Source organism: Patella vulgata, chromosome 6 (genome assembly GCF_932274485.2).
Source record: "Patella vulgata chromosome 6, xgPatVulg1.2, whole genome shotgun sequence".
NCBI lineage: Eukaryota > Metazoa > Mollusca > Gastropoda > Patellidae > Patella > Patella vulgata.
Genome location: NC_065884.2, coordinates 51,800,159 through 51,810,243, shown reverse-complemented (window position 1 = coordinate 51,810,243; position 10,085 = coordinate 51,800,159). Strand labels below are relative to the sequence as shown.

General features: G+C 36.4%; 1 protein-coding gene across 4 annotated transcripts; it reads right to left on the bottom strand.

Annotated features, from left to right (window-relative positions):
* Positions 1–2,741: 2,741 nt before the first annotated feature.
* Positions 2,742–9,554, bottom strand: LOC126823826 (multiple epidermal growth factor-like domains protein 10). Of its 4 annotated transcripts, XM_050552848.2 has the most exons (5): positions 9,426–9,554; positions 8,906–9,001; positions 5,621–6,862; positions 4,384–4,473; positions 2,743–4,329 (listed from the first exon to the last, which is right to left on the bottom strand). In XM_050552848.2, exons 2-4 carry the CDS (start codon positions 8,973–8,975, stop codon positions 4,394–4,396), a joined length of 1,392 nt encoding a protein of 463 aa, XP_050408805.1. In that variant the 5' UTR covers positions 8,976–9,001; positions 9,426–9,554; the 3' UTR covers positions 2,743–4,329; positions 4,384–4,393. The 4 variants fall into 4 exon arrangements, with proteins under 4 accessions (XP_050408802.1, XP_050408804.1, XP_050408806.1 ...); XM_050552845.2 differs by having other exon boundaries at positions 2,742–4,473; XM_050552847.2 differs by lacking the exon at positions 9,426–9,554 and adding an exon at positions 9,237–9,365 and having other exon boundaries at positions 2,742–4,473.
* Between the last annotated feature and the right edge of the window lie 531 nt (positions 9,555–10,085).

The window sequence follows — 10,085 nt, the reverse complement described above, 5'->3', positions numbered from 1 at the left end:
AGGCAAAGCAATAAATCACTGAAGATTCTCCACTTTTCAAAGATTTCAATTTTTTTCTCCTAGGCTTACCTAAATTTCGTTTCATCTTATATGGCCGAGTTCGTAACTTTGTGCGTTACCCTTTCAATGAAGTCCGCCAAGTCGGTTACAAGACGGAGACGTATTTTTTAACAGCGTGTTGTGTCGCTCATACTGACACTAGCGAGGTAAGCAAGGTCTTATTTTCTTACTAAGATGTTCCTTTACATTGTACAGGCGTTCACACGGATTGACACCCCACCGTTTAGCAGTAAACAGTTGCCCAGTAAGATTGACTGGGGCGGATCCCAGTTTCGACAAGGATTGAATAGGAGAGTTCCTGAACGTAAAGGGCGAATGTAATGAGACCTACGCAGGGGCGGATCCAGGAATTTTTGCAGGAGGGGGTTTGCCAGGTTCCTGAGAAAATGTATCTCCCCCCTCCCTCGGCTTGAGAAATAAATGGTCTCTATTGTCATTTTGGCGTATATACATACACATTGAGCTTTTTAAACAGAGAAATCCAACATCCTGTTTGACGTCAATTTTTATTATGAATTAATACGATGACATTGTGATTCAATTTAATTATTGATGCAAAGCATTAATTTTGTTAGTACAATTATGACACTTTTCTCACAAAAAAAGTTGTTTTACAAAAAAAAATTGATGTAGCTGAGCAGGGGGGGGGGGACCCCAAACTCCCCCTCTAGATCCGCCCCTACTACGTTCAGAGCTGAACTAGAGCTAATCAAGATACGGGACATAAAACCACAGAGAACATTTAAGGGTCACGCATGACTAATGCACCAATGGCCTATCCCATTTTGTTTTTAAAAAAAACAAAAAAACACCGTTTGATCATGGATCGTATATAATATGGTTTGATTAACTGTTCTCACAATATTTGCAGGTAAACGAAAGTTCTGTCAGTCACAACATTGTGTCACTATTTTTAAGATGCATTAATAAACAAATCTGATCTAAGGGAAATAATCCACATTAAGTGGTTGGATTGTGACCAGTAATGGTCTCAGAATAGCAATTATTTGCCCATTGACTTCAATGTTAAATGGCTGTAACATCACAGGCTGTAGCTTTTTGCTCAACATTCCGTTGGTTCCAATCTTTATAGGCACAATGGGGACCACATTTGGCAATCTCCTCATCATAATTTTGTAGGGGGTTGACCATTTAGATTTTTTGCTACGGGGATTTGAAGTTGACTGGGGTGAAAATCTCACTTCCGACACAATGATTGCTCTGCAGAAAGACACTTTACACCCCCTATCCCTCCGCTCTAATATCACTAGTATTACCCAAAACTGCTATGAAATTGCAAATTTGATTCCTTTTCTCCAATTCTAGACCAAAAAGTCAACCACAAAATGCAGGAAGAGGGGAGAAAAAAATTAAGGAAAAATTGTCTATTTATAACTCGCACTAAAATAATTACTATCGTCTGAGTCCTAATACTATATCCATTTAGGAGATAAACACTTCCTGTTTCGCATTTAGAGGGGTCCTAACGCGTCTTGGGTCCTAATGATCTCAGGACATGTCTATTGGACAATAACACCCCTCTAAATGCGAAACAGGAAATGTTTATCGACATTGTAACATGCTATTTTAGGATTTCAAAAGAAATTACTAAAACAGAGGGGTTTTATTGTCCAATCGACAGTGTCTAATTGACCAGTCAAAACGCAAGATTCACTCTTAAAGGGACAATAACACTCTTGCTGGCTTGACAGCTCCAAAAAATAAAAAATAGCCTTATTCTAAGTACTAGATGTGTTAGTGTCCTACCTGTTGTGTAAACTGTCCATTTAATACTATTTTACTAGTCCAGAGGGTTCAAAAATATTTTTAAATCCAAGTCACACTTGAAAAGCTTTACGTCAGGCTTTTCAAATCATTTAGTTGAATTTTTCCAATTTTTTTAAATTAGGTGTGTTAAGATGAAATTTGTATCATCAATTAATTGGAATATTGTAAAATAGTACAATTTGTTGACCAGAATAAAGATTGGGACATATTATCCAGTTACAACAGGGGTGGTATTGAGCCTTTAAGCATGTTACAATAAAACCTCAATGTAAATCCCACACTGACCAGCAGTGAATATTTGCTAGACCGCTACAATCACTGATAGGGATGACATCGGTTCGTCTTAATGAGCTCGCAATATTAACATTTTTCCTTCTGCAAATTAAATTCTAGAACAATTTTTTGAAATAATAGAAAAATAATAAATATTTCCTCTTTAGTGTAAATGGCTATATTAAACGAGTAAAAGGCGGCATTCTGACCAGACCAGTTCACAGCCACAACGTCTTAATGTAAACAAAATACAGTCATCTTATACAGTTATTTGAAGACGTTTGCAATTCATCTGTGAAACAGACTGTGTAAATCCATTACATTTCTTGACCTATATTTTTGGACGTTCCTATGTTTAGAGTCCAACATGTCGCAATAATTTGATAAAAATAATAATGTGTGCTGAATTATTTGATTTGTTTCTAGGTCATGTTTAGGGAAGCTATAGGCTGTGACGTCATTTTTTTTAGGTGAAAATATGATTAGCAATATCTTTCCAGTGGGAAGTTGAATTGGGTGATGCACCAAAGACCCAAATTATAGACTAGATGTTCTGTTAGAATAACATCGTGGATAGAGTCGTTGCCAAGCGTTTATTCCTTTTTAGAAAAATAATTATTAGTTAAAATATAATACTATTTTTATTATGTGTAAAATACAGTACAAAATAAAATTCTAGATCATACGCCATATATACAACAATATTTTTTCTAAAACAATACGTCATATATACAGATACATTATTGGATTTTATAAATATGTATTCTAATCGACAATTTTAATAAACAAAATTCGAATATATTTAATTCAATTACCCTGTGACTTACTTTTCATTACCCCAGATTTCTCGTAGAACGTATTTTATAATCTCAATCCTTCAAGCCAGGGCCGATTCAAGGTGGGAGGGGGGGGGGGGTATTTGGTTGCAGCCAGGGGCTCCCGAATCAGCTCTAAAAACAATTTGTTCAATAAATAAATATAGTCATATTTTACAGTGGCGGGCATAAAATTGTTCGCAGCTACAGTGAGACAAACTGGAGGCATATGACCCCTCGTTACTTGCAATAGTCCGGTGGCTGAAGGGGGGAATCGCCACCCGAGCTATGAATTTATGAGAACAAGTTGTCGCTTGGACCACGGCTAATACTGGTCTTGATAAATTAGCGACCATGGTGAGGGGGAAAATGACCTTCACTTTGCCTTTGGGGTATAAGCCTATGAAACATCTAAGGCATTTAGTAAACCGTACTACACGCGAACAGTCAGACCACTAGTTGGCGTAAACACAAACTTTGTTTACCATCTTAACAATGTTAGCTATGAAAATCGAGACTACACTATTCTTACCAAACTAAAAACATTCATATCTTCCCTGAGAACAAAGTAATATATTCATTTTGCATTGTCTATTTTTAAACTATTTTAGCGAGAACTGCCTGTTCTTTATCTAAATTATACATAATGCATATTTAAACAATCTAAGTTATTAATTAGACATTAATTAACTTATCCAGACCATAATCAACTCTCGATATCATAGCTAGCCCGTGATATTCAGCGGATTGGAATACATTTTGTGAAGCATAATTAAGCGTTTAAAAGGATAATCGAGACTTTGTTTTTTTATCGTACCGATTTTAGTAATGATGATCGGGCTAGCCTAAAATTCAAAAGCTAATATCTCGGTTCAGAGTGGAGCAATTTGAATGAAATTTTCAGCATATTCTATTTACGTTATCTATTTGTTTTAACTTTTATAGCAAGAACTGCTAACTCTTTATCTAATCCCCCATAATTCCCCTTTAAATTTTGTCCCGTATATTGGGACGTGAACGTGCGGGCGATAACTGCATAAGTTGCAACCTACAAAATCTAATTTGGTTAGGGGTCTTCTTTTTGACTAAAATAAACATTCCCTGCGAATTTGACAATATACGTCTACACGAAATTATATGATAGCAATATAATAATATACATAATAATATACAATATTTACAAGTAAGTTATCGATCCAAGTATCATTGATGTTGATTCCTTGCTGTTTTAACCTATGACAGGTTGAATATTATGTTACCTACCCTTGGTAAGAATGGGTCTATTATTGGTGTATTAATAATAGCTGGCCGAAACTTAACTATATGTCAACACTATATAAAGTATCCAGACATGGTGTAAAATCCCGCTCTCTTATCAATATAGAATAAATAGGTCAAAATGACTATGGTATAAAATCCCGCTCTCTTATCAATATAGAATAAATAGGTCAAAATGACTATCTTAAAATAACCAAAGCTACAATGATCATAATATTATTAGCGGTTATAATCCCGACTCTTGATGTCTGCTTTTCATCTGAAATGTAAATATTAATCGTTAACCAGGAGACCAATTCATATGACCCCAGAAAATTCGTAAAATTAGTTTGCATTGGTAACTTTTAACATAATATGGCTTGATTAAAACAAATTATACACTGATTGTCCCGTACAACAGTTTCAAAGTCAATCGGACATCTTTGACTTCTGAATATCGCTATGGGAATTATATTATCCTGTCTTTATTCGCCTGGTGTAGCAGAAAATTAGGATGTTAAACCCCATTTCGTTTCAATTCCTAGGTGACCCATTAGTCAATACATTCAAGTTTTAAAATACACCACCATTGGTGTCATTTTTCAGAAAGATGGTGGTAGCGTAACTAATGCCTAGGTCTCACTGGAGAAAAATTATCGGCGATATGGAAATAAACAAATTTTCTCCCAATGACTCGATCCCAATGTTTTTGCCGAAATAAAATGGAGTAGTCTCATGAGAAATTGCATCGGGGATGGTCCGGTGAACGTTCACCGATGCTTCGGGAATACCCCCCCCCCCCCCCGAACAATTGCAGTGAATCATCGTCGATGGCTTCCGATGCTCGCAAAAGCTTCGAGTTACCTTCGCCGATAATCAACATCATTGGGTAAATATCACCGTAAATTATGGGATGCACCTGTGAGTATGTGCCAACAATCCCAGGTGACTCTGAGAAGGGTTAGAGGGTTATTGGGTGTGTGTGTGTGGGGGGGGGGGTATTATCTTTTTGAATCAGCGATCATTTCCGTAAGTGCCGCCGATATGCCACCACGCAAAAGACTGAGATACCCCAGCAAGAAATTCCCGCTGCACTCGTAAGCCAGCCATAATAAGATGTAACTTTCTATTAACATGATTAAACGTAGTGAACACATCAGGAACAACTAGCACTGAAATTTACGCGGTTCTCCTGGGGCTCCCGAAGCTTCAATTTCCATCTGCAGTACATCCCCGAACAGGCAAAATGAACAGGAGTTGGCAGAACGCCGACTATCGATAGGGTACGTCTCCTCATGACCCCAATGCTTCACTATAGCTTCTATCGCGTTCATAAACCAACTATTGACGCACCTACGGACTTTGGGCGAGATAATCCATTAACGCTAAGATGTTCGTGTATAAAAATGACACAACGCATTACTTACCACAGGTGTCACCTTTCCATCCGGTAAGACAACCAAATAAACAGTTGCTTGATTTACTACAGTCTATAACAGTTGTTTTACCTTCCGGAACTGGCGCACAATTCATATAACAAGGAGAGTTACACTTCCAACCGAACCAACCTGGACTACATCCTGCTGAACATCGACCATATAGACTATCGCATATATTACTACTCTTTCCGTCATTTTTACAGTTTGCTGGACAATCATCGGTGCACAGTTGACCATAGAAACCGCGTTTGCAACCCTGAATGCATTGACCTTGTCGATCACACGTTTCACCGGTTAAGGTTACCTTACAATTAGAACTGCACATTTTATCGCATTGTGATCCATAGTGATTACCTTGACATTCCATGGAGCACGTGCCATCAATTTGAAGACATGTGTTATCTGGACAATTTGGACTACACTGTGTGGCTACAGGCACTGGACAATTTTCATTGCATCCCTGTTCACAGCGATTTCCATAAAACCCCGTCTTACAGCCTAATGAACAAAGGCCATTTTCCTTACTGCAATGTACCGGTCGGTTGTTTACAGTAAACAGGATACAGTTTAAGGGACATGGCTGGTCACAGAATCTTCCATAATTTCTGTTGCTGCATTGCTCAGTACAAGTCCCATCAATAGAGCAACGTCCATTTGAACAGTTATCACAACGCTTGTCACATGTGGGGCCGAAGTAACCTTGTTGACATTGTTGACAAGCACTAGTTTTCCTGTCGCATCGACTGCATCTCGGTATTAGCGTAGAACAAGTTTGATCACAAGAGTCACCAAAGTAACCCGCTTTACACTGGTCACAAATATTTTCAGATCGACAGACTTCACACTTTGGATTCGAACAAGCAACGCTACAGTATGTCCCCGTATAACCCGAAATACAACCTTCTAAGCATTCTGTAAGGCCGGAGGTGCGGTTGGTGTGGCAGAGGCTATTTCGACATTTTGCACTACAGATCTGCGAACAGTTATCCCCGTAACGCCCATCTTGACAACCAGACATACAATTTCCAGAATAACGATCGCACACTAGCGTAAAACAGTGTTGTGGACAGAGGTTGTTGCATGTAACGCCGAAAGCCCCATCAATACATCCATGGTTACAACTTCCGGTTTTCTGATCACAATAAATTAAACCATCCTTTGGCATACAATGGTTGCTACAATTTAAAGTACAGTTAGTTCCATGCAATCCTGGTAGACATAGGTCATAGTCTGAAAAACATTATTCGACAATAGGGTTTATATTTCATCCCAAAAAGATATTCCTTTGACGCTCGAACTCCTCCGATACTATATATTCAAACTACAGAGAAAATCGTGTTTGTTGCCGAAAAAATTCAGATCTTTCTATTCTAAAATACAACCAATAAAAGTACTGCCTTAGAAAGAAGCTTATTGTGTTGCAGCCAACCTTAACTACGAAAAATCATTAATTTATCTTTTGTAGCAAATAAATACTCTACTAAAACTTTTTTATATTTTAATTTTTAATAAAACGTACCGTTCATTAATATTTCAAGTTTGAATCAGACGTAGCTCCATTCGACACAAACTATGTCATTTCGAACTCACGTGGAACAGCTTTATTCAATAATTCACATGAGCGTAGGGGTCTTTAGCAGTGGAAAACCCAGGAGATTGGATAGACGACCGAAAGCCTTGTCCCATTCACGTTTTGCATCCAAACCACGCCATTAGACAGATTTTATGATCTAAGCACATGCGTTAGGGACATAAGCACCTTAATAGAACAGCATTCCATAATATTGCATCTAATTTGGAAAAGAAAATGCTTCAGTTTCGATGTTTCCAGTTTGGCATACGCTACTCTAAGAAACTAAGGATGGTATATGTATATGTAAAGGATAATTTGATATGTGGTTAAATGGAGTCGCGGTGAGGCCAATTTTATTATTAAATCACTCGGCAGTCCCACCCAGATCTGTAAATATCCGATATTGCAAAGTGGGCAATTGAATGTAGGCCTACATGTTGGGTGCATATACAGACTTAATACTCCTGCACAGTTTATCATAGGTATAGTTTTATACCTATGACTATGTAAGCTTAATCTAGATTACTAATAACATTCAGTGCCCAGTATTATGAAATGGGTTTTAACGTCCTACCTTTCTGAACCGACTGGGTCAATGAAAACGGGAATATCATATTATGAAACGAAACGTTACGTACAGTACAGTACAGTTATAAGAACGCCGTTATCAATTTTTTCCAAATTAAAATTCCCCTTGTTCATGTGCCTTGGGCATTCCAATGATTCATGCCTAAAATGTATTACGAAGTATTATTCAAAAACTCCCATAAGACATGTAAATTGTGTTCGGTTCTTATCACAAATCCAAAATTTCATATAACTCTAATTTTAAGGTTTCATTCACGGTTATGCTTTTGTTTACAAAATAGCGATGTGTTTAATCTTTTAAAGTACAATTTACTTTTAATATTGTTAAAAACACCCTTTTTATCGCATTAGGTGATTTTTGGGGATTCCAAATAATTGATAAACTAACATTTGAAAATGATCTAGTTAAATACTTATTGTCTAACAATTTAAACACTGTCCAAAAACCGACTGTCGAATATATCAAATAATTGCACGTTCTGCAACAGTTGCCTTTCTTTTGAAATCAGTTTGAAAAATATTTGAAGATTACAGAAACTTGTTGAGTTGTAAAACCACAAGTTGCAACTTAAAGAGAAATGTGAAATTTCCTTTTAACACGAATTTTTATTTTCATTTTCTATTTGCCAACAAAACACACTATATAGCCAAATAAGACGGCGTCAGTTTCTTTTTAAAAATACGTTTCGATCTTTTCAAAAAGAAGAGTGAATTTATAAACAAATTAAATAAGATAATGTCGAAATAATTACAGAGATTGGTCAAACTAAACCAAATAATGCAATAGGTAAATTTTCAGTCATATGTTTTTTGACACAACCTATCCTTGAACTTAGATCCTGTTATTCTCAAACTATTTCATAAACAATTAATTTGCGTTTTAAATAAACTCATACCATAGCTAATATACTGACAATAGAGAATAATTTGTAAAGATAAAAATATTGTTTAAACCATCTTACACCTATTCCTTGTCTATAAATTTAAAAACAATGTCGCAACGACGATATTACTACATAAGGCAGATACATGTAGCCTGTATACATGCATAACATTAAGTACATGTATTAACACACATAACATTGAATATATTAAAGCGATAACAAACTTACCATTTTGAACATTTACAGCAACAACCACACACACAATAGAAGCACATAATATATAGTTAAGGATTGCCATTTCATTCGGTGACCGTTGATTTTAAACTGAAACAATAAAGCCCATTCATTTTTTCTCCTTGTGAGGTCAAGATGCCCGATATATTTTTTGTTTGCTGTAACGAAGGATCACGTGCTCAAATCGTTATCAGTTTACTATATATATAGAAATAAAGTAAGGATGGTCAACTAGCCTATCTAATATTATGTCATGATTAAGTAATCGTATATGTGCCGTTTTATAAAGACCAAATCATATGAAAGATAAACAGATTTTCAACACCAGAAAGGAATGCCATGGATCGGGTGGGCTTTTTGAAGGCGGCCATATTGGCATGCTGATTTTTCGGAAACTTGCCGCTATTGACTATCGAATTGATCTCTTTATACACGACACACCCTTTTAACTCGAAGAATGAAATCAGAATAAAATCAAATTTAGAAGTAAAGTATGTCACTTGAATAACCCTACCTGTGATTAGCTATGGATCAATATGGACACTTGACAATCTTGCGCCATCTCACAAGATGCACATATTAGTTATTATCACTGAATTAACCATGAACGGTAGATGGGGAATGGACACCGTGCTTACCAAGACTAACAATGTTTTAAAGATACAATCCTTTTAGTTGTTTTTTAAAGGCAATGTGTTATCTTAAATGTTCCTAGTTTGACACATTCGGTATGCTACTTAAAAATTAAACAACAGTAAGAAGATAAGATAATACTTTAAATATTTTAGACTGGTAAACATTGTTAATATCTCTACAAAAAACAAATGTTAGCGAAATAAACAGGCCGATTTTGAATAGGATACATTTACCCCCCCCCCCCCCACACACACACACACAAATAAAAAAAAAAAACCCAAAAAAACCCAAAAAAAACAAAAAAAACAGATATCGGATGGTTCTGGTAATTCAAAAGTGTTACATTTTGAATTAGATGAGGTGTGTAGGATACAAAGCTCGGGGCTAGATAACTTTAGCTGTGTGCTAGGCACGCCAGTTACCCTTTGTGTATGAAATAGCTTTATTTAACGTCCGCTTCCACCGAGGTGATATCGCCACCCTTCCTTTACGTACCCTTTTATAGTGTGGAATACACAGTGTAGTAATTCAGAACTTG